This window comes from Cyclopterus lumpus, chromosome 11 (assembly GCF_009769545.1).
Source record: "Cyclopterus lumpus isolate fCycLum1 chromosome 11, fCycLum1.pri, whole genome shotgun sequence".
Classification (NCBI taxonomy): domain Eukaryota; kingdom Metazoa; phylum Chordata; class Actinopteri; order Perciformes; family Cyclopteridae; genus Cyclopterus; species Cyclopterus lumpus.
Window position 1 is genome coordinate 5,066,708 of NC_046976.1, and position 25,575 is coordinate 5,092,282.

At 46.5% G+C, this 25,575-nt stretch overlaps 1 protein-coding gene across 5 annotated transcripts in view; it reads left to right on the forward strand.

Moving 5' to 3' along the window:
• The window catches only part of LOC117738732 (ephrin type-A receptor 7-like), a 135,423-nt gene that overhangs the window by 18,718 nt on the left and 91,130 nt on the right, over window positions 1–25,575 (forward strand). For 4 of the 5 annotated variants that reach the window (XM_034544816.1, XM_034544814.1, XM_034544817.1 and 1 more), the window contains exon 1: window positions 15,307–15,928. In XM_034544816.1, the coding sequence (XP_034400707.1) occupies window positions 15,322–15,928 (607 nt within the window). In that variant the 5' untranslated portion in view covers window positions 15,307–15,321. Of the gene's footprint in view, window positions 1–12,978; window positions 13,044–15,255; window positions 15,929–25,575 lie in introns of those variants that run through there. The other variant, XM_034544813.1, reaches the window with a different exon arrangement.

Below are 25,575 nucleotides of genomic sequence, written 5' to 3' on the forward strand. Positions count from 1 at the left end.
CAACTCCACTTGCCTCATTCATCTGTCCTTTCCGTCTATACATTCTTCTTTCTTTGTCTCCTCTGCGTCCATCGCTGCTATCGCTCAGCGACGCTGCAGAGATCGATGCAGAGGATAATGGCCGCTGGGCCCGCAGGGGGGCAGCCGGGTAGAAGGCGATACGGGGGTCCATAGGCGCGGCGCCGACATGACTCGGATGATAGGAAGCGAGGGTGAAGATGGATAGATTTGAGGTGTGTGTGTGGGGGGGGGGGGTGATGTGAGGTGGGCTCCAGGTGAAGTAGAGGAAGAGAGGGAGAAGGGGGGACGGGGCATGGAGAAACATGGAGAGGAATCAAAGAGGAAAGGCATGGTTGAGGAGTGTCGGCCTGAGGGCAGCCATGCGGGGGTGGCTTTTTGGGGGAAAAAAGACCAAGATGGAAGGCGATGACAGAGGAGAGAGCCGGAAGATCCTTGAAGCGGGCAGAGCGCTGACTTTATTTAGTGGATCCTGTGAGTTACAAAGAAGTGCCTCCAGAGAGCTTGACTCAAACCTTCAGTAGCCCGGACGCAGTGACACGGTCGCCCACAGTGGAGCTGGTCGATATTGCCTATCACTGATATTGGTAGATGTTTGGGAATCATAAAGGAACATTATTGTCCCTTACCCCTGTGGGTACCGAGGCTCTCACTTTGGTTTCATCCGCTGAGATTCTGATGTTTGTCATGTTTGTCATGACGCCTGTTGTGTTTGCCACAGTTCTCTCTGTGGTGGGGAAAGGATGAAAAAGTCAAAAGCGAATCAATCATTCGGGACACTCTTACATTTCACTAGCACGTCCTCAGTGATGTGAGCTGTGCTTTCTTCTTCTTCTTCTTCTTCTTCTTCTTCTTCTTCTTCTTCTTCTTCTTCTTCTTCTTCTTCTTCTTTTTGTCTTTTTCAAACGTTGCTCTGAAGAGCAAAGACTCCATCCGATTTGAGCAAAAGAGTCGTTCTCTGGGATTTCTAATGTTCATTTATGTGTTTTTATGCACTCTGGAACGTTTTATCAGCGGAGCACGCATCCTACAAAAGGCTTAAGCATAACATTAAGTGGGCTTAAAGTGGAGGTTATCATCTTATTCTTAAACATGAAATAATCCTCTCTTACAGACAGACTCACCAGATGGCTAATGCATATTTATTAACCTAGTTTAACTGCTGCATTTTCAAAACATTACATTGCTGTCATGGCCGTAAGACAGTGTTTTATACATCATTTTTTTTCCGGATGAGTTGATGTGAGACTATTAGAGGATGGAAGGCGGCCCAGCGGCCTGCCCGTACACAAGCAAATGTCTTTTACATTACCGCTCAAGGCGGGGAGGGGGGGGGGGGGGGGGGGGGGGGGGCGAGGGTGAGGGTATGACAAGACAAGAGACTTGAGAGCATGTTAATGATACGCAGTGAGCAACGTGGTCGTAGCCACAGGGAAACAGTCAATCTTGGCGCTAAGTGTTTCAGATTGAAGCGGAGCCACAAACGACGGCCACGCCGTGCAGTCGAGCGAGGATACAGGACCCAGACGGGGTGACGTATGAGAAATGTCCGTATGTTGGCGTGTCGGACGTGCCGGATGTTGCAGATGAACGCCTTGATTAGAATCATTTTATAGACTATACATTTATTTGGGTTTTAAATGTGTGTTTTTTTACTTATAGTGGAAAGAAAATATCCATTAAGGTGTTTATTCTACTATTTTTTCTATGTGCGTCTGTAGATTTCCCCTAAATTCACTAAGCAGCATTATATAACACCTCATTTAAATATTTAAATCTGACATTTTAGCAAACTTAAATTGAAAACTAATTGCCTTAATAAAGATAATCAACTGGGGAATTGTCACGGTTATATATCATAATCGGTTACGTTTCTTTGACCCTGTGTACCTGAAGGGACTTCAGAATGTATGGACTTCCACAATTCATATCTTTTTAATGCCATTTTTCGCCGAATGAGTTATTTTCTCCGACTCTGAGCCAGAACTCTCCACTTCAGCGGCATTGCACATTCCAGTTTTATACTAATGGGTTTGTTCAGATATCATTCATATCCTGAGTTATTGAGCATGTTATTGCCAAAAACCTGAAGAATGATGAAATGAGATCCAATAGTGCCTCTGTAGAAACATTTGACTCTAATATTTAAACCAAAATGAAACAAGAGTTTTAAACCTGCATGCTTTATCTTATTAGTTATTATTACTTACTTGTTACTATAATTAGTTTAGATGTTTATACTGGAAAAAGCAATAAGAGAATGCATTTTGCATATTTATTTTTCTAAATGTAAGTAATCAACCAGGGGAAGTTTGGTGGTGGTATCTATGAGTTTTGTCCCCTCTTCACCTGAAGTGGCCCTCCCACTTCTGCAGAGAGACACTGACCATCACTGTGCCCTGCTCAGTCTACACGGCATCATGCCATCAATATCTCCCCTTCTTAACTTTTTAATGGGGGAACCCTGCCTAGGCTGGGAAGAAAAACTAAAATAATGAGTGCCTGTGCTCAACAGAAGACATGATTTCAATGATAAGAAATGCAACGTTAGTTTCATTTAGTTTTGAGGAGCGGAATAGCGGCGTTATATCCATTACCCATCTATTCTCAGTCTCATTTCACACAGCTAGCCCGAGAGTGTGAACGGCTCCATAAAACATCTAAAAGTAAAAGTCCCAAATTTTTGCCCGACACACCTGACGTTTTGGGAACAACAAGCTGTGTATATTTATATATATATATATATATATATAGATTGTGCCGTTTCTGCATGTTGCATGCTGACCCCCAGACAGCCCCTGTCTACATTGGCACTGCTGCAGGTACGTCTCATTCTTTCAGCGAATAAAAGCAAGAGGGTGCTTGAAAGAGCAAAGCGAGCAGGATGGAGGGATGGAGGGATGGAGGGAGGTAGAGACGAGGGGAGGAGAATGTAAAAGAAGACAACCTAATTTAATCTAAAGTGGTTCTCCGATTGAACCAGAGAGGAAGTCAGCACAAAAACCTTCTACGTTTATGTAACTGCTCTCGTCCCTCACTTATGAATCAATGGGAGAGGGGGGGGGGGGGGTAAATGGAAAGAGAGGAGGGTAGAAAGAATGAGAAAAGGTAAGTGGACAATGGAGGGGATAGGAGAACAAATGCAGGGCTCAACGATGAGGATTGCCCGCTCGCCAAGGGCGAGGAATGCCACGTCGGTGCTTAAAGGGCCATATTGGGCAATAAAGGGCCATATTGGGCAATAAAGGGCCATATTGGGCAAGAAAAGTGTAAGAAAAGAGTCACAGGCACACATTGTTTTGTTTTTTTCCGCAGCTAGTGATGGAAGTAGCTATGGAGTGAGTCATTTCTCTCATCTCTGTTAAGTGCCCTCACACATGCCTGGTGCGCCAGGCATGACCGGGCACGTCGGTCCCCAGAATTAAAGTCTGGGTAACGCTGCTGTTAGAGGATGTGTATGTATTTTAACTATGTGTATATATAGTATTGTATTGAACTATATGTATCGCGCAGTTTGCCACACGTCAGAGAACAATAGGGAAAAAAGGGGGACCTTTTTTTTCAAAGACATGTAAAGTTTATGAAAAAAGCACCATCAGTGGAGCGCCATAATAAGCGGCAACAGCAACGCCGATGACCACAGCGTGCCATTTTTTTCTTATTTTATTACCGATAATGTATAAAGCAATTCTTTATAAGAGCGAGTAGATTTTAAAAAGTGCTGAACGTTGATCCCCTGGTTAGAGACACGTGTACTTCTAGTAAGGGTCGTGCAGAAGGGAGAGGACACAACAGATGAGCGGGGTTGTAAAGGATGAACCAGGTAAGAGGAGATGACAAAGACATCATTTTCTACCTTCCTCTCTCTTTTTCCCTCCCTGTCATGTTTTGTCTCTGTCGCTCTGACACCAAACTCTAAAACCTCGGCAGAGCTCTATTCGACATAGCGGCCCGAATGAGTGTCTAGTTAAATAATGCAGCCCGCTGGCTGCCTGGCCGGCTGGGCCCGAGGAGAGAGGATGGAGGAAGCTGTGGCACAGTGCAACGATACAGACCTGTATTATTTATCAGTTCTCTGAAAGGCTCGCAATGAGACATTCCCAGAATTAAGAACAGGGCTCGGTGCGTATGTGTGGATTTAAAGACACACACACACACACACACACACACACACACACACACGTACATGCTGTACATCCAATAAATGCTGGCATTCAAAGTATGCCGATGGAGGTGCACTTAAATTCAGCCTATATTAACCTGTGAAAAGTGTGTGTGTGTGTGTGTGTGTGTGCGTGTGTGTGTGTTATTCACGTTCTGCGTTTTACTGACATTTGAAACGGTGTTCCGCACTGAAAAAGGTTAGCGTCGATGTCGTCACGGCGAGTGGAATATAATTATCTGTTTGTGTGTGCGAGTGTCATGTCTGCTTCTCTCTACTGAATCTGTTTTCAGTGACATTTACAGTCCATTTTTTTCAGAGTTATTTTTAGAAGGGGGGGGGGGTTACTGGCAAACAAGAAGCAATTGTTTTATTCGGTGCAGGCATTGAATAAAGTAACATTCTCCATTTGTGCGTTCACGCTGTTCCGTCCTCAGACTTGTTTCCATGGTCCTCATCCTCAGACTTGTTTCCATGGTCCTCATCCTCAGACTCGTTTCCATGGTCCCCATCCTCAGACTCGTTCCCATCCTCAGACTCGTTTCCATGGTCCCCATCCTCAGACTCGTTTCCATCCTCAGACTCGTTTCCATGGTCCTCATCCTCAGACTCGTTTCCATCCTCAGACTCGTTTCCATCCTCAGACATGACATATGGATATGGGGTTGAATGAGAGCCGGAGGAAATGAAAGTCATGCTTGTTACATATTAAACGCACACACACTGGAAATGGTGACTTCTTTTTAAAAGCTCCAGTGTGTTTTATGACAACATGGAGTAGAAGTAGTTCAGCATCCTTTGTTTTTATTATAAGTTCAATTCGAAAGGCTTTAGTTTTCCAAAAGCCTCTTTTTATTGGCCTTATCGTGCAGTGGAATGAAAAGGGAGAAAAAAGTCTCTAAGATGCTTTTGATTAAATATTTTGAATTGTTTACTTCGAGGCAGCAAGGTTGCACTTCTTGACAAGTTAATGCTATTTACGTTCTCCCGCTAGAAGGACGGGGATAAAGGGTTGCATTTCCACATGGGAAGACCATCTGGGCTTCTTTCGGGTGCTGACGGCAGATGTATTTACCACGCGAAGCCTTTTAAACCGAACATATATTGCGGCGGCGTCTCTTAAAAATTCATCCGAGTGCTGCAGGCGAGTTGTTTGGTGCTATGGGAATTGTTTGAGTCCGGTTAAAACGCCTAAAATGATAGTCAGTTCCTCCTCTTCCTCTTGGTTACTGAAAGGAACAGTGTGTACGATTTAATGGCATCTAGTGGTGTGTTTCACATTGCAACCAACTAAATACCCCTTACAGGAAACTCTCATTTGAACTGGAGCAGAGTCTTGACGGTCTGCACCTGCCCGGTCCTGGTTCTGGTCCTCCTGTGCCTCCCTTTCCCTCAGCAGTAACGGCCGGGGGGCCCACAGGAGCATAGGGTCGGTGTTGGACCCCGCTGGCACCGATGACGAGCACCGATGGTCTCATATGCTTGCGTGGGTCATGTCGAGGCGTCGTTAATGAACTGAGAAAGTTTCATAGGCAGTTAACGGTTCCTCCCAGTAACTTTGAAACAACCATTCATGGCGCTGACGTGACGCGTCACACTTGCTATTGGCCCAAATCCCATGTGACACACAAACATATGCAGGTTTTAATGATACGGCACAATGTCATAATTCATAGCAGACCTGCTGCGTCCCGTTGGCGGCCGAGGCCACGAACCCAAACCCCAGAGCGCTGAGTCATTCCAGCGTGGCGGACACGCCCCGCCTCAAGTCTCTCTTTCGTCATCCATCACCCTCTCGTCCATCTCTTCTATTTTTATTTATACACCGGCGAAGCCTCTTTCACCGACATGTTTCGCCCCGCTCGATTTCGGCCATGAAAGATCCCGACGTCTTATTTTGAGCCCTTTTTTTCTTTTCTTCTTCTTCTTCTTCTTTTTTTTTGTGTGTTGCTTTTAGTGCCGTGACCGTTCGTGAAGTGGTTTTCTGCATTTGTCCCTTTCGCTTTCCACTCTGTCCGCCCCTTTAAATAGGTTTCTGCTCGCCTGGCCCACTCCTTCCATTTAAGCGGCTCATTCCTTTGCAAAAAAACCCAGGTGAAAGAGTCACGGAGGAGAAGAACGTTTTTTGGGAGGGGAGGGGGGGGGGTTCCGCGATCCTAAATGTGAGCTGAGCACTCTTTTGATAAGTGCAGAGAGTTAACGCATCACCCCATCTCTTTCCAAAAGTATTTGCTGTGGATGTTGCAGAGTTCCTCTGGGCAGAAGTTTGACTTCCAGCCTGTAGTTTCCAGCGAAGCGCTGTTCCCAGGCCAGTTCCCAGGAGCCACTCTGTCCAAACAATAAGACCTGACAGCGCTCCCACTGCGCTCACTTTATCAATCTGGACAACCAATTACAACCTTTTACAAGACCCTCCGAATGAAAATAAGTTCCATTGGCCTCTGGTCTCTTTATCTCTTTCTCTGCCTTTTTATCTTCGTCTCGTTTTTTCTCTCTCTTCCATCAGCGCCACGGTTTTTTCTATCCGTCTCCTTCTTTTTCCCGTGCCTCGGAAACATCGACGCGCGGGGCTCCTCGAGAACAGCATATTGTTATCAAAATGCCCAGCAGCAACACTACCTGTCGTTCTCTTTTTTTAAATGTTTTAAATGTATTTCTACAGTCTGTCCTCACACTCTGCCTGAATTTAGCTTTTTCCTCCTCCTCCTCCTCCTCCTCCTCCTCCTCCTCCTCCCATCCTTTTTTCTTCTTTAAACACACACTTGCTTTCGCGGGCCCCTCTGACTCACTCAATGACTCTTTTCTTTCGTTTCCCTCGAGCGCACACAAACATGCGTACACACACACTCGCTTTATTCCTCCTGGTCTTAACAGGTGGTCATTCAGATGCAAGACCGGCGCTGCAGGAGAGGTGGAGAGAAGGGGGGAAGATAAGGCGATACAGTGATGAGCATTAAGGGAGACGTGGACATCACGTATCCCTCGCCTCTGGGGTTGGACTTCATGAAAGTTGGTGCCGTCATCAAGGTACGACGGTACGAAATCTTTATGCTTCCATAAAGATTTCGCCTCGATGTTTCTCGGTCCTTTCACGTCGCTGCTGTCGAAACGTTCAGCCCAGTGAACAGAACATTTAACCATTTAACCACTGCAAGCAAGACTTGTTTTTTATCATATAATTTAAAGTTGTGAGAGGATTAGCTCCTTTTTTATATATAATACCCTCAGCTCAAACTATACCTTACGCATACAACTAAAAACCGTTGGTTCTGACAGCTCTTGATGCTCATTCATTATATAAACAATTACTAACACATGCATCCATTCAATGCATGATCAGTGGCGGTCCCAGCGTCGACATCTTACTTTACAGAGTGCAGGGCTTCAGAGAGCCGACAGCCCAGTCTCTATGGGATGTATGTCACAGCGCCCAAGTTGAAAGTTTAATGAGAGGAGAGTTTAATAAAAGGAGAGGCTCCATTTGAATGTAATGGACTCTGTTGTTGGAACTGCTTTTGTGTGTGTGAGTGTGTGTGTGTGTGTGTGTCAGGGATAAAGAGTTCCCCGAGACCATTTGTCTAAGAAGTTGGTGTGTGTTTGTTTTTTCCTGATTTGTGTGTGTGTGTGTGTGTGTCTGTGTGTGTGCGTGTGTGTGTGTGTGTCCGTTTATACCCGGCATTTATCTTTTATCTGGTTTGTGTTTTTATGTGACACTTCATATCCCTATCCATTTATCCTTTGTTATTTTTCATCTGTCCTCCAGAAGCATTACTGTATTGCTTCTGTGGAACTATACATCATCTTCCCTCCCACGTCCGTGGGCAGCGGGGTGGTGCGGCAAACGGGGGGATTGTTTTTCCTATGAAGCGCTCGCCATTCGGTCGCCCCACGTTCCCACCCTGCTCTGGTGTCCTCGAGCAGGACTGTTAGTCCCAGACGGCCTCGAGGGGAGCTTCATAAAAATACGCCCTCCAAAATACGCTGTAAAAAATGTTGTGGAATCGTGTATCTGTCAACATTTTATGTCAAAACTAAAAAACACTTAGTAAATCCGTAAGGACCTTAACCACTTTACCCTTCTGAAAAATACTGCCGTTGTCAGTTGTTTTTATATATAGGACATATTTTGTTTGAAAACAAAAGCCGTTGTAATTTTTCATTTGCATACTTCCCATGATACTTGATCTGTAGTATGAAGTCATTTCTCAGTCCCATTTTATCTCAGTCCCGCTCACATTTGGTGAAAGTAGAGTGACAGACAACAGTTTTACTCAAAAAACGATATTACAAAATGTGGTTTTAGACATTTATTACACGTATCTACTATTTTATTCATATATATATATATACACTTTTGTGAACCTAAGGCTTTTGTAAACCAATTTACATCACCAAAACAGCTCGTCCCCATGAGTAAAGGTATGTTTTGTTTTCACAAGAGATTTGAAGAAATTTAATAAATCTGACTTTTCTGCTTTTCAGCTTTAGGGCCATATTACCTCTTTACACTGTGCCTAAAGACAATGGTGCGTCATTATATATAGATAGGTGAGAATGTTCTGCAATTGTTGATGTACAACACATGGCTATGTGTCAAATGTGCCTTTTTTTAAAAGGTGAATTTAAGAAATTATGTAAAATCGAGAAAAAGACCTTAGACCCCAGAGTGTTGGGCAAAAAACCAAGTGATGTCACATGTCTTCAGTAGCAAACTAAAAGAAGTCCTTCAGCTCCTTATTACATATGTTGTTATTAAAGCTGTGCTTATAGTGTTTTCCACATACTGCAGGTGCGGTCAAGTCCCCTTTAACTCAAAGGATTGTCTCTGCATGGCTACATTATTTGTTATTATCTGAGACTTGAATGTTTTTTCTTTCTTGCAAGTCCTTTCTCCAAGTCTTTAAGGCGGCAAGTCTTGTTTTAGTTATTTTAAATTTAAAGTAAAGTCTCCATTCTCAATTTTTTCTAATTTAATGTAATTTGGAGTCCAAAGTCTCAACGCTTCCAGCCCCCTCAGTCATTCTTCTCTTCAGGCTGTTTTGAAGTCTCAGCTCCTCCTCCTCCTCCTCCTCCTGTTTGTTTAAGAAGTATACTGGCTGTTCCTAGCATCAGTGGCCTGCTCTTATCCCCGTCTTGGAGCTCTGTCTTCGGGCAGGTGGTCTGCCTCGGTGTAGGCAGGCTGATGAGTAGCCCCCGCAGGTCTCGGCGAGGACAGCCAATGCCTGAGCTAATCCTGCCTCCAGGCTGTAGAACGTTCCCAAAGACAAATTATTAAATGAGCCGCTTTCCCCGCGAGGGATTTAAATGGTCTCGTGTTTGCAGGGACTGATGTCTTTGCCCGTAACACAATGTCGTGCACCACGTCTGCCTTTGCTCTCAGTTCGGGAGCGACACATTTACTTCTAGCAGGAAGAATCTAACCAGATGGACGCCCAGTGATGGGACCCCATCGCTGCAAAACAAAGAAGCACCTACTGATGCACAACTGATGTTTTCCACTGTAAAGAAAATCAAGTTTCTTTCTGTGAAAGGCTTGAATTTCAACACATCAAAATAGCCTTTGCTCCATTTCTGGGGGTGTTTCTGTGCTTTCTCGTGGTAACTGATCCAGTTCTCTATTTTTTTATTTTGTTTGTGTTTCCAGAATCCTCTTTGAAAGTCGTTGCTTCTGCCTTAACCGACATCTTAGCATTTCTACATGAAAGCCATCCCGTTCCCTCGTTCAGTGGCCCTGCGCTTCACGCTGTGACACTCTTGGTTGATAGCTTCGGGTTTGGACTCAGGGAGGGACGTCAAGTTTCTGCTTGCTACATACTCCCTTTGACAATGCACTTCCAACAATGTTGATATAGTTTTTATTTTTGTGGGTGTTTGTTGTGGTTTGGTTTAAAAACAAGTACATTTGTTCAGTGAAATACACATATGCTTGTTACATAACAAGCATTTGTAAAGAAACTACGGTGAAACCAAGTCAACGTTGACTTGGTTTCCCACGGGACAAGAACAGCGGTCTCCTTGGTGAAAGTCTTGTTTGAACCTCCGGCACACTGTGGCGAGCTGGAAGCCCCGTGACTTAGGGATGGAAGTCAGCCATGGCTGAGGCCAAAAACTAAAAAAAAATGTCTCACAGATCCACATTGTCTGCATAATGATGGGCAATTATTTATGAAACAAGCTTTGAAATTGGTGTTTAGTAGCTCATCTGTCACTTCTTTTAGTCAGAGCCACGTGCTGCAGAGAGGTAGAGCTTTTGTTTCTTTGTCACATGTTCTTTCTCTAACTCTCCTCGCTTAGTGACCCTTCCTTTGGTTTTCCTTTCTCTCTGTATTCCTCTCTACCCCCCCCCCCCCTGCCCCCAAAAGCCCATTAGTCTGTCTAACTAGTCTATGATTACAGGACTTATGTGTTCAATGTGTGGTCATAGTGCCAACTTTGTCCTCGGAGTCTCTCTCTCTGACTGACTGACTGCTCACTAAGGCACACTGATCCCTTTGTGTATTGCCCCGAGTATTCATTTATTTGCACTTTGTGTGCTCCTCCTCCTTTTTTTCCTTTTTCTCTCTCTCTAAAATGTTTGGTCTTTTCTTTCTTTTCATGTTGGCTCTCTGTCTCGCTTCTCTTTTTTGCCCTCCTCTGCCTTCTCTTAGTGTCCCTCCACCACCCTCGGCCTCTCCCACTAATCTTCTTCGAATGCCTCTATGTCATCAGCGAACCGCAGAACCCTTTGTGCACCCGGCAGTGTTAAACCCTCAAAAAATACTGAAGTTAAGTGTTTAGTAAAGGACCTCTCATGGTCCAGCGAGGCTTCGCTGCACCTCGGCCAAGGTGCCAGTGACTCACGGACCTCAGAACCTCTTCACTTTCATTGGCTGCTGAGGGACTATCGCTCCAAACTGATGCTGATGCTGAATCTCAAAATAATGTTCATGTAATCTTATTATTGCTATTCCTCCCCCGAGTGGCTGGAGTCGTGTCACTTTTAATAATGTGAAAGGTTATTTTAGCCCACACACACACACACACACACACACACACACACACACACACACACACACACACATTTTGGTGCTTCAGCTCATCTTTGAGTCAAAGTCCATAGCCTCCCTGTCAGATAATGACTCAGTGAGGTTACAGTTTTTTTTTTTTACATGGCCCACAGCATGAGTCATGCTGCGTAGGTTTCTACTCTTCGCGGGCCGTGTGCCCGGTTATTAATGTCGATATGGTCATATGTGTCACAAAGCAGATATGAGATCAAAGTCTTTTATTTTTATTTTTAAAGTATACCGGAATTGTTCGGGCTCGGGAGGAATGGTTTCATGTCAAGGAGTCGACTCTCGACTGTGTCACGCAGGTTGTTTCATGGCCCCCACAAGGCTCCTCACATGGTTCAAAGTCAAAGTACAAAACAAAAGTTAAAGTACATGAGGGAAGGTGGCTCTTTCCAAGGGTCTATGCAGGGAGTTCTTCAAAGTGCTGAAAAGAAGAACAAGAAGGTTGTGTCAGGTTGTCAGACTCGTATTGCCTCAAGGCTCTATGTGTCAAGAACACTGCAAGAGTGTGTGCGTGTGTGTGTGTGTGTGTGTGTGTGTGTGTGTGTGTTTGGGTGGGGGCGCACGCACCGCAGAGGGTCTTTTTAAGCACACAAGCTTAAAGCACAGGTAACTTTAATGTCAGCAATATCTTTAAAAAAAATTAGGCGGTAATGCAGCTCACCATATGTTGCGACAGATGTTGATATTACATTATAGATTAGGACAAATGTGCTGATGACAGCTCTCAGGTCTCCGCTGCCGCATGCTACTGACTTTGAAACAACGGCCATCCTCGCTCCGACTGCTCAAAGGACGATATGACCGCTGAACTGTCGCTCCTCGGTTGACATGCCTAGTTTGGTTTGAGCAGGGTGCTTAGGTACCCGACTCAAAGCTTCCTTTCGCTCCCTGTCCATGGTCCTGAAACCCGACTCAAGGCATCCTCTCGCTCCCTGTCCATGGTCCTGAAACCCGACTCAAAGAGCTTCCTCTCGCTCCCTGTCCATGGTCCTGAAACCCGACTCAAAGAGCTTCCTCTCGCTCCCTGTCCATGGTCCTGAAACCCGACTCAAAGAGCTTCCTCTCGCTCCCTGTCCATGGTCCTGAAACCCGACTCAAAGAGCTTCCTCTCGCTCCCTGTCCATGGTCCTGAAACCTGACTCAAAGAGCTTCCTCTCGCTCCCTGTCCATGGTCCTGAAACCCGACTCAAAGCTTCCTCTTGCTCCCTGTCCATGGTCCTGAAACCCGACTCAAAGCTTCCTCTCGCTCCCTGTCCATGGTCCTGAAACCCGACTCAAAGCTCATCCCTGCTCCCTGTCAAATGGAAAGCTAACTGAGAGGACAGTCATTCTCTCGACCGCGTTTTGCTTGTTGTTTTGCTTGTTGTGTTGCTTGGCGTGTTTTTACCGACGGAGCCAGCGGATGATGGAGAGCTCTTTGTCCAGCTTAAGTCCTCAAACAGATGGTATTAAGGCACTCGTCAAAGGATACGTTCACTCACTCCATGTTTTGACAGGCCTGCCTTCGTGTTAATGGCTTTCTTTTGCTATTCCAAACGTGGCAGGTCATGTTGCACTTGCATAGTTGGACCTTTGAAAGACCACTGACAGAGTTAGTCTTCAGCACACTCTTGTTGACAGGCACACTGTTGACAAAGTTATTTATACTGACAAGATAAAAATAAATGCGGCCTGGCTCCATGCCTCCTAAATTGACCTCCATGCTTCTGTTTGTGTTTCTCTCCTCTCTTTTATCTCCTGCAGTGGTGCTGCTGAATTCTAAAGAGACTCAAGCCGAGCTGGGCTGGACGTCCTATCCCCCCAATGGGGTAAGTGTGCTTACTTGCATTTTGTTTTCACCTGCAAACCCGTCCGTTTGTTTATTTGCTCGTTCGTGCGCTCGGCTCCAGAACACAGCTGTTTGCTGAACAGCTGGCCCAGACCACCTCATATGCACCTCACCCCCCCCCCCCCCATCTTCATGCTGTTTCTACTTTGTCCTCGTTCTGCAGCATTCCCTTCCTTTCTCACACCTTTCTCTTGTCTCCCAGTCCAGAGCTCATCATTATCATTAATCAATGGTGCTTATGCAGGCGAGGCTACTGCGATGTCCAAACCAGTCACACAGATATTCCTCCACACAGATAAATGGTCCCTTCTCAGTATCGATCGCTTGTAAAAAAAAATAAAAAGCGCTAAGTTATGACTGCAAGACAAAGCCAAGAGACACTTTTTTTCTTTTTTTCAAAGGACCTGCCGAAGCACTTTGTCACTTACTTTGCACCTGGAGGCTGGCTTCTACGTGCTCAACACACCCAAGGTGTCTATTATGGGAACAGCAGTGTACACATATGCAACTGTTTAGTGTATAGTTTAGTGTGTCGGACCACACGCAAGCTAAATCTAAGATTAATGGACTTGTGTGACTCAGATGGGATCCCGAGAACCGAGAGAGAACACACTGCCTCTAGTAGTGCACTTTATCACATTACCATCACGGATAATCTATTTTCACTGCTTGGCTTTCTGTGTGTGTGTGTGTGTGTGTGTGTGTGTGTGTGTGTGTGTGTGTGTGAGACAGACAGAGTATCAAAGTGACTTCTGTCAAGTCGGGGTAATTCTCTGTCATTCAAAAAGTGACATGCTGTTGTAATCATTCATCCACTGATCAAATAATATATCGGATTCAAAGTTGTCCCCCACTCTCATTGAAAGTAAATCAATCATATTCATAACTCTGCCGCTGTCGGACATACTTATGGGACTGTGAGTAAATAATGTGCATGCTGTAGGGGGTTGGTGAGCTGAACTTCATGTTTCAAGGCCTCAATCAGTTACTGGACCAACAGAACAATTGCAAACACCCTCTCCCAATAACTTTAGCTAATATAGCGATAGTGGTACAATGTGCACTTACTTTTAGATGACCCGACCCGCTTTATGTCTTTATTGTGTTAATGCAACAATAATTGTCACACAGCTGCCGATGGTTGTGCCCAAACACACACCTTCATGACACATGCACATACAAAAGACATGTTTTTTTTTTCAATTTGATTTTAAAAGAAAGAAATTAAATGAAACATAAATAATAATACAAATTAAGTATTTGCAAAAAAAGGAACAAAACATCCTGTATAAATCCTTCTGAGCCAGTCACCTCTTAATCATTTATGTATCGCCTTAACTGGTGGCTATATCTAGAGCGAAGGCTACAGCTGCTCTGAATCCTAAATTATTTATAATAATTCCACTTTACTTTCAACAACTTCTTTGTTCATTAACACTGGGAAATGTGAGCATCCCTGCTGTATGCTTATTCAAAAGCAATTTCTAGCAGCAGCGCGGAGGCGGAAATACTCGTGAAGCATTCGCCTCAAATGCCAAAACCTTCGGTGGCGAAGAGACAGAGACTCAGGTCTGACCCGTGGTTTCATAAAACGGCACTCGAGGCCGATGTAGCGGCCGAGGTTGTGCAGTTTGTCATTTGACTCCGTGACGTGATCGAAGCGTCTGAGTGCCGATGCTTCTGCACCACTCATCAGATTATGTCATCGGACCGTTAACCCGCACCGACTGCGTTCTTTCTCTCTCCGACTTTTGACTCTCTTTTTCATTATCTTTGTTGCCTGCTTTCCCTCCCTCATTTTTTTTACTCGCTGTCCCTTCTACTTATTGTTCAAATGATCTCATCCAATGGCCATCCTCCCATTTTTACAAAAGAGCATCCAGTAATCTGCCTTTTATTGTTTGTATATAGTGTTTATTAATTTACCTATGTTGTTTTTAGCTATTTTCTCATGTGTTTGTCATACTGTATTGTATCTGTGCTGTTTGTGTCACTTGTGTGGACTGTGCTACTGCCTCTTGTCCAGCTCATCATTGTAAATGAGAATTGGTTCTCAATTGATTTTACCTGGTTAAATAAAGGTCTAATAAAAATCCTCTCGTCTTGGATGTTTCCTCTCATCCTCTTTTACGACACCTCCACCTTTTTTAATCCTCCTTTTGTTTTCTTCCCACCTGCCTCCATCTCTTCAGTGGGAGGAGATCAGCGGCGTGGATGAGAAGTACAAGCCGATCCGGACGTACCAGGTGTGCAACGTGATGGAGCCCACGCAGCAGAACAACTGGCTGCAGACGGGCTGGGTGGCGCGGCGCGGCGGCCAGCGCATCTTCGTGGAGCTCCAGTTCACGCTGCGCGACTGCAACAGCATCCCCGGCGTGGCGGGCACGTGCAAGGAGACCTTCAACCTCCTCTACGTGGAGACGGACCGGGACCTGGGCGGCGTGACCCGCGAGGACCGCTACACCAAGATCGACACCATCGCCGCGGACGAGAGCTTCACGCAGGGCGACCTGGGCGAGCGGAAGATGAAGCTGAACACGGAGGTGCGCGAGATCGGCCACCTCAACCGCAAGGGCTTCCACCTGGCCTTCCAGGACGTGGGCGCGTGCGTGGCCCTGGTGGCCGTGCGGGTGTACTACAAGCGCTGCCTCGCCACCGTCCAGAACCTGGCGGTGTTCCCCGACACGGTGGCCGAGGCGGCCTTCGCCACGCTGGTGGAGGTGCGCGGCGCCTGCGTTAACAACTCCGAGGTGGACGCCGACAGCCCTCCCAGGATGCACTGCAGCGCCGAGGGAGAGTGGCTGGTGCCCATTGGGAAGTGCAGCTGCAGCGCCGGCTACGAGGAGGGACACAGCAGCTGTGAAGGTAGGAAGTGAGCGAGTAGACGTTGAACAGATGAAAGACGGGACAGAAAGAACGAGAAGAGCGGTTATGTGTGAGGGAAAAGGGAACTCGGCAAATGAAAGGCGTAGAAATGTTTGCAGAGCAGACGTGAAGGTAGCGGAATAAACAAAGAAATCGGTTGCTTTGACTACATCAAGTGATGTTGTTCGGTTTTTCAGCCAGAATTGCATGAAAACTGTGAACAATTTCTCCGGTTTGAGAATGAAACTGAGACATGGGAACACACAACAACAAATGTCCAGATTTCTAAATGAATTCTGGGCCCCGGAAGATTTTTTTTCTTGAAACATTTTACAAGTGCATCTCTTTCCAGTATGTTAAGGTTTTTTTTGGCTTTGGTATAAATGAGAGGTCTCGTATGATCACTAATCATGAATTACTTCATAAGATGGAGGTGTTTTGCAGAGGAGAGATGGGCGAGCAAAGGATGGGAGGCAGAAGAGGTGTCGGAAATGAGAAGTGAGGGCGCTGAAGAATAGAAGGAAACATTTGTATGCAGCCTGAATAACCTACTCACTCACACACACACACACACACACACACACAAAGTATTGTCCGTGTACAGCCGGTGGGTGGCGCGCGGGGTGGGGGGGTGTCGGGCTCTGACGTAAACACAGAGGGACGCTATTGAAAACCCCTTTTTGTCACAAGCCATTGCTCATACAGCAGCGGCAGTTTGACCACTGTTGCCACTAGCTTTCGCAGCTCATCTTGCGATTGTTGCGCAACGCGGCGTGGACGTTGACCTCTGCGCATCGCAACAGAGGGGCGGTTTAGTCGGAGCGCTGGTGGATGGTTGCAGTTGATTGCTGCAATTTGGAAATGAACTACTCGTGTGACTTGCACTATAGAGACTTCCAGCTGAGTTTAACTTGGGGCCTTGATGATGATCACCTTGAGCTCATTGCGATTTGAATACAATTTGAATACATAAAGTCTTAAAGGAAATGTGAAGTATTGGCCCTGTCGAGTTCTCCCGCTGATACAGTAATAAATTGGCAGCAAAAACAAATAGAGAACGGAAGAAAAAAGAAAAGAGAGACAAGCGATGTAAGAGACAGAGGAACCAACTAGTTTAAAGGTAAAAAGTACCCATCGAGGAGAGAGGAGGACAGTGGTGATAATGGCGTGTCAGTTTTCACTGCATTACGTGTCCTTTCAAAATAAACTTCCAACATTTTAACTTTTTTACTTGGTTAAAACTAATGGGTTAGGCCCAGGTGTTTTTGCGGTTGAAATAAGTAGTAAGTATAACACACGTTACGTAACTGCCGTTAGCAACAAAGCTATGGTTAAGTAAGTCAACATGGCTTGTTGTTTACATGGGACTCGAACATGGTCTCCTGGGTGCATGTCCTGTGTTTGTTTGATAGATCCAACCTGCCCCTAGATAACTAGAACGCTCTCGCTGTTTGTTCTACGCCAGTTGACTGTCCAACGAGGACGTGGATGGGCTTACATTGGTAGTGAGTTGAGAGCCCGGTGAGACGCGAAAGAAGAACAAGGGAAAGAGGAAATGCTCATTGCATTCAGACGTCCTCGGCCCTTTTTGTGATTCCCAACCATGCTTCGTCTACAATAAGCGCTGAGCTGGGCGCGATTTAAACATCTGACAGACGGACGAGAACCGACAGCCGCTGAGAGCAGAGGAACGATCAGGAAACGCTGCAGGGACGCAGGCGAGGACAGAAGGATGTGTGGTTTTCTAACGGTGACGGGGAGAATGCTAAACTTCTATAGGAGAAATGGGACTAGAGGACGGGACCGGGCTTGTTGCCAAAGGAGAGGGAGGGAGAGAGAGAGAGAGAGAGAGAGAGATCCAATGCTGTATCTTAGTTGCTCGTCCTTCCTTCGGTACAGTTTAGCGAGTAGCAGGGGGGTCTCCTGGGTGACGGGGCCTGTCTTGCCCCACTAAGACCCACACACACACACTAATAAATACACACATACTTCTCATTTAGTGCCTCATTTCTCAGTTCAGCCGTAGTGGTATGAATATGCAGCCCCAACCCCGACATCTCCCACTGCACCAGAGCTATAGATCAGCTGTAATGCTCCACTTAACTGAGGAATTGCGCTGGACCTGCACATACACACAATCAGCAGCACTGTGCAGCGTACACAGACACGCACAGACACTTGGGTAGATTTCACACCGTGTGTGGACAAAGAAGACATCGAGTGTGCGATAACAGCCGTGTGTTTAAGGCGACTTGGCGTCACAATCCTTCCTCGCGCCTCCGGAGGACACGATAACGTAACACCCCGTAATGTTCAGCTAATTTGACCCTGTGTGCGTTCTTGCTAGCGCGTCTTATTTACTCCCGGGTCTAATTGCGTGAGGTTGAGTGAATGCAAATGCTCGGAGCGCTTCGGCGCAGGTCGATTGGTATCGAGTGGCCGGTGAGTAGCTATTGATAATGGTGTAAGCAGATAGTGTCACGCAGGAGAGAAGAGGATCGCTACCACACTTCATGCAACGCGTGCAGCGCCGGGTTCAGACTACAGCATCTGTTGCTGTATTGCACCTTTTCTGCTATTTCCGTGCAGATCAAAGGCTTAATTGTTCGACTGCCGACTGACTTGAGTTCCCCTGAGTTAAAAAAAAAGATAGAGCAGAAAGGCTTGTGATATTTCCCCCAAAGATTCCCCACGTTGTAAATAGGAGATGATGGTTTTATGTTCTTTTTGCATATTTATTTACGTTGTCTGGCTAAATAATGACTTTTGTTGTTCCCAGGCACACCTGTATGAATTTTCTTTCAGGTTTTTCAAAGAGATGTTTTTAACACTGCCTCCTATATTTAAGGGATTCACAGGCAGGGGTAAAATATTTCAAATTCAACACACACGGCAAGGCACACACACACTCACCTTCGTTTTAACCCCATTCCACTCTGGATTCATGCTTGTTTTACACCAGATTGAGATGTGGAACTTTGGTTGAGCACATCAACACACCTAAAGTGGGACACACAGTCCTCATACCTGTCACCCTGATTTATGATATACACATGCCTTTTTTATATGGTCTTCATAAAAAGCCAAACTGACCCAAACACAAGTTCGTAGTAGACACTACTAAATGAATTAACATGCACAGGAAACATTAACACTTTTTATGACGCACATTTCATTATAAACCTATTAATGTGTTGTAATTAGCCTTGTGTTCTCTGTAATTGAATGTATTCAATGTTTACAATGAATAATAAAAATCATGTGTCCGCATCTAAATCAGTGACCACTGCATTATTGACATGGACGCCATGTAGAAAGTGTAACAAAAACGTGTTTTTGGATTCAAATCTGGGAGAAAATATGAGCTTTTCAATCCTCCATAAACTTTAGAAAGAAAAGGGAAAAAAAAACACAGGGTCTGAAATGAATGAGACACTTAATCCCAGTCGCTGAGAAGACTGGAAGACTTCCACTTGATCGGCTCCTAAGTGTGAACGTGAAGACGAGTGTACATGTGAAGGAGGTCGTTACAATACATCTCGACCCCGAATGCAGTCACAAAGATGAGCACACAAATGCACACACACACATACACGCACACGCACTCACACACGTTCTCCACTCATTATGAAACGCCGTCAGCAGGAAAAGGCATGGTCTAATAATTCACCTCGCAAATTTGTTTCATGCATGTATGTATGTATGTATGTATGTGTGTGTGTGTGTGTATGTATGTATGTATGTATGTGTGTGTGTGTGTGTGTGTGTGTGTGTGTTTTCCAGTCGCACTTGTGAGCTCCATCCTGTTCTAATTAAGGCAGGCTGCTCTTTCTATATAATTACCGCGTGTAGCGTGCGCCTTCAGCAGACTCTCTTATTATCTCTGTTGTTTGCCGCTCCACAATCCGTCTCCAGGCACAGTCGCCACCCTGCTATTCCTTTCCTATTGCGCTCCTTCCCTTAGTAATTTACTACACGCCTCCCTTGTATCCCCTCCCCATGCACTCGACGAAGAAGTGTGCGCTTCATTTTATTCCTACTGGTCTCAAGCGGTCTTCCCCCAAAACCTCTGTTGGTCCGCTCTCTTCCTCCCGTCCTCTCCGTCCTCACTTTCCACGTTCACTCGGACTCGCTCGCTTCTGTCCCTCCGGCCCCTCTCTCCCTGACCCCCCCGCGGAGACCATGTGGCAGGGTGAGGCGGGTTAACAGGCTGGAATCTACTGGAGAAGCTTGGAGATTCCAATGTGTGTGTGTGTGTGTGTGTGTGAGAGAGAGTGTGTGTCTGTGTGCATTCGTGTGTGCTCAAAATTTGGCCCCAGCACCCAATCATATGTTTTCTGAAGTCGCTCCTTCTGTCGCGCTCATTTCCCCCCCCCTCCTCCATCCTTTGTCACTTATTGTCATGTCCTCATCAACCCTCCCTAAACTTTTTTTTTTGTCACAGACAAACGTCGCCTCATAGTTTTTATCCCGTGACTTTTATTTCCTATTTTCCTCTCCTCGCTTCCTACCAACCAATTCATGCCCCCACCTTCCCTCTCCAGCTCGTCTTTCATGCCCCTTCTGTCTTTTATCACACTTTTTTTTGCCCCTTTACTTTATACCAGCTCCTCTTGGCCCGGTGCCCCTACCCATCTGGTACCCCCCCTCGCGCCCCTCCATCCTGCTCTCCATCTCTCCCTCCTCACCAGCCATGTCACCCGCTACTCTTAGTCATCTCGCTCCCCGAGCTTTCATTTTAAAAAATTCACATTCTCCTGGGAGACAAATGTGTTCCTTTTGAGGCCGGGCGTCTGATGTATTTATTTAGCCGGTCCAACGTGGTCAATATGGCGCGAATACACACGCACTCACTGGCAGAAGGACCATTAAAATGTCTCTGGGTTATTGAAAATGTGAGCTGGAGGGAGGCCAAGCATTCGCCATTCATCCTTCCTCCACCTTTGGGAGGATGAAGCACGGACAGAGAGGACGGCAGCAATGGAACGAAAACGAGGCCACTCTGGGTACGGAAGGAAATGAACACGTTAGGAGGAAGTTGACGAGGAGGAGGGAAGAGACAAACGCATAAGAGCCGGATGCATAAAATATGAGTTGTAAAAGCAGAGGATGATTTCAAATGCACACATTGGTAGTGTGGAGAAATGCCTGTGAGAGATGGATGGGGGGAGGGGGGAGGCGGGTGTGGGTAATGTATATGAGGAGGTTGGGAGCGAGAAACTGAGGAAGTTAAAGGATACGGAAGAGGGCGGGGTGCAAGTCCCGGGAAGGGATTAAAGATAGAAGGAGAAGAAAGAAGCAAAACCAGCAATAGAAAAGGAAGAGAGGAGGGGGGGGGTTGGCCACAGGCAGAATCGGTGAAAACGTGGGATAAATCCGCAAATTACAACCTCCGTCCGTCCCTCTCCCTCTCTCGCCACTTTCAATCTCTCACACCAGACTCATGAATTAAACACAGCCGACATGAATGCATCACAGCCGGGAAAGGTTGGCATCCGGCTTAATCATGTCGCTAACTCATCCAACATGACGGCCTCGGCCCTCTCCGGCTCACTCGCGACCACTGAGTCAAACATTCGGTGAAGGAGGGGGAAATGTCCCGGAAGAGGAGCTCTGTGGTCTGAGTCAGTGACGGGCACGATGTTGGGAAGGCACGGAAAGAGATGAGAAGGCTTTGTTCCTCCCCCTCCTGTTCCTCTGTTGTTTTGTTTGTGTTTACGAGTTCCTAATCCTTCTCGGAGCGATAAATACTGCCACAAATGAACCAAAGCAGGTGGCTGGAGGTGTAATGGTTCTCACGGTGGGAGCTGAAATGAGTTGCTTTCGATTAGATCAGCAGGTAAAAAAACAACTATGTACATGCGTCCCTGTGGGGTGGGGGGGTGGGGGGGGGGGGGGGGGGGGGGGGGGGTGTTGTGTTATACAGCAGCAAACAGAAATGATATACAGAGGGGACAATGGAGTGTGAATCAAAATGGAACAATGGTGGAAGATTAACAGCGTATGCAGATGAAATGCACCTTGTTTTTCTTCCTTCATCCTGGGAGACGTATTTCCCCGACTTCTCTGGTTTTCACATCATTGTTCGTGTTTTTACGAAGCATCAATACCAAATAAACCATCTACAAACTTGGATTCTGTGGAAAAAAGAAGGGGGGGGGGGGGGGGGTTGGGCTTCCAACAATGATGGAAAAAAAAGAGTTAATGGAGATGAAAGGATTCTTGCACGACACTTGATGCTCTTGTTTTGTGTCTTTTCAGCAGTGCACTTTCCCCAGTAATCTGATGTATTAGTAATATACTGTAAGTGAATAAATTACCTAATGAATACCGTCAGTAGGTTGTGAAAGTGCACTATGACATATCTAACTGAATGTGTTTTTATACAGAATTAATTCATTTATATTATTGATTTGCATATTATATATATAGATATATAGATATATATATATATTTTTTCTCATTGTTTTACATTTATATTTTCATTTGAAGAATGTCTGCCGTTTAAAACATGGAAAAAATGATAAAATAACCGTAATCTCAATATTCACCAAAATAATCCTGATTGATTTTTCTCATCATCGAGCAGCCCTAACGGATCCGCACAAGTGCATGTCACCTGGCTGCCATCCATGTGCGTGCCCCCCCCCCCCCCCCCCCCCCCCCCCCCCCCCCCCCCACCCGCCCCCCCCCTTTCCTCCTGTTAAAAATGATATATTATAGGTGAAAGGGCACTGTTGAGCAATTGCTCCACCGTCCCGCAATCCCCTCTCTTCATCCCCATTCGGCCTGCAGTAATAACTTTCCATCTGCTCAAAATTGATGTGGGATCAGTCTATAGATCTGTCTGCCCCCACTTAACCCCGGAAGAAACACACTTATTCCGCTCGAAGCGGTCAAAAGGCGGCCAGCCCGGCAGCGCACACGCTCCCTCATTCAGAAGGTACGTCTTAACCGGCGTGGCATGAAAGCAGTCATCGTTTTCAGCACGCAGGTGTCACCGTGGTCACAGGAGGGACAATGGAAGACAAAAATAAGATTGAGATATTGTGTCCAGAAGAGCGAAAGGGATTTACAGAATTACACTTTGACGGTTCTTTGTTCAACACGTCGGACCAGCTCAACCAGTTCTGCATTAGAAAATAAACCACGGCTATCACAACAATGTTCAGTTGTAAGGTTTGTGTTCGCATGTGACAGGTTGCGATGCCATCACTGTTTGCTACCACTGTGCGTGTGTGTGTGTGTGTGTGTGTGTGCGTGCGTGTGTGTGTGTGTGTCTGCGCACCGGCTGTTGTCTCTGTATCCACAGCTCGGCTGAGGGGCCTGCCGTGTGGACAGAGTGCCCTTCTCCCCTCCCCCTCCGGCTGCACAGCGAGCATGCCACGCCATCCTGTGCCAGCTCAGCTTTCCATCCCCCTGCCTTCCCTCATTTTGTTGTCATTTGTCATCCCCCTCCCCCGCCACGCACCCTCCCTTTTCGTGCACGCCGATACACAAGGGGGCACACCTGCGCCTCCATGCCCCCCCTCCTCCACCACCACCACGTATGCACGGTCTTCTTCTTCTTCTTGGACAAGTGGGCGGCAGACACGGATGTCCTCCCACTCGCTCACAGGCTCATGTGCGTTATTTGTCCATAATCCCACTCCATCTGTTTCTGCCTACACACACACACACTTACACACGCTCGTTGCTTTGATGTATAATCATACACAGTCCCACAAACACCTGTAGTCCTCATATTGACTAGACAACCCATAATCCCCTTGGATGGACAGGCTCATTAGCACACAGAGGCACTCGGAGCGCTCCCACATCGCCGACACACAAACGCGTAAACAGCGTAAACCTCCACATACACCAAGGCTTAATCTTGTTTTTTTTTTGTGGTATTATTCCGCTAGAGATGTGGGGGATTTTTGTGCATGCACGCTCTATCAATAATCGTTACATGCTCTCTTTACACACATGGACGTGTCCCTTCGCCTCTCTCTCTTTTTCTCTCTCTGGTACTTTCCCTTTCTCCCTCTCTCATGCACTCACACTCACGGACGCCGTGGGGGACGCGTGAAGTGATTGGCGTCCTGAGGCGAGTGTTGCGGGTGACATTTCCACTGTGCCGTGGTGTAGAGGTTTCCTGCGGAGCACACACAGAGGGATGGGGGGGGGGGGGGGGGGGGGGGGCGTTAGGTGGGGGCCTGGAGTGAGCTAGTGAGACAGATGGGTTTTTTCCACATACACAGCACATGCATGTGGACAGAGACACCTTTTTAACCGCCTAAAGCTACGCAGCTAAGGCCTCACGCCGCGACGAGAGGGATCTCACCGCCGCCACAACACCACATGAGACTTCTTTAGATTCCCCTTGAAGCCGTCTTGAAACTCGAGCGGTTTCTCTCAAGAATGGAGCGAGCACTGCCCTCAAACGGAAAACAGAAATTGAGAGACGACAGCTCGAAAGACGCAGCGGCGCTTTCGTGCCTCTCTCTTTATGCGGTTTAATTTTCCTGTGATGTCCCAACACCACTGAGCAACAAAGAGGAGAACTGGCCTCGTGAATAAGAAGATCAAATCTTCTCAGAAGTGTCTCCAAAGAACAGAAAGTACAACCCAACTCCCGGCGCCGGCGTGTTTTCTCTGTGTTCCCGTCTTTCGCCGTTTGTCTTCCTCTGAATTTGGAATGATCTTGACGATGTTATTAAAACACGTGACCAACTGCTCATGCTCTGTATGCTGTAACAGCGCGTGCATCTTACACATTAGCCTTGTTTCCTGGCAGCCTTTTTCTTTTTCTTTGCCAAGCTCTTTTGAGCAGATGCAAAAAGGTTTTTTTTTCTTTGTGACTGTGTGTACAGCCTGAAAGGGATGAATGGTGACGCTGAGGCCGCCGCGCGTTAAATAGCCACTAAGTGGTGTATCCGAGAAAAAACCTAAAGTGTAGTTCAATTAAGAAAAGTTTTTATTTGTAATAGTTGAATCTATTACACAAAAAGTAAGCCAGCCGGGAACTCGACCTATCGGAGACGGCCATGGCGGCTGTCGTTTGTTTGTCACGACTCCAGATGTGGATCTTCTGGATCCAGTAAATCAAGGCTTCAAACATACTGCCGTGTGCCTCTCTGCGTCCAGAAGGATGTACATGTACTGTTGAGTTAGTTATTTCCCCTCCCCATCATCCATCACACGGGGCACACTGAGAGGGCGGAGTGCGGAACAACGAGAGTCCGTGCTGCGCAGTGAACCATCGCCGTGTTTGCACACATTGGAAAACCGAACATGTGGAGTGAAGGAGGGGGGTGGGGGTGTTGGAACAGAAGCCTGCACGTGCCTTGCACCGTGTGCATTATATTTCGGGGCAACACGCATGCATAACCTTGCATGTGCGCACAGAAACAAAGAATTATCGACCGACCCGCTCGTGCACAATGCACAGTTGGGCCTCTCCAGCGCCAGTCGGTTAGTTCGGATCTGTGCGTGTCTGTAGTGCAGTGGACTGTGTCGCTGTGTGCACGTATGATACCTGGATGGAAATGCACAAACACACAGCGCTTGCCAGCGTCAGACGCTCCTTCTCGTCCCAAATGGAAGCTCCGGTCGAGCGATGTGTGTACATAAGCACAGATGAATGCTCATATTTTGCCTTT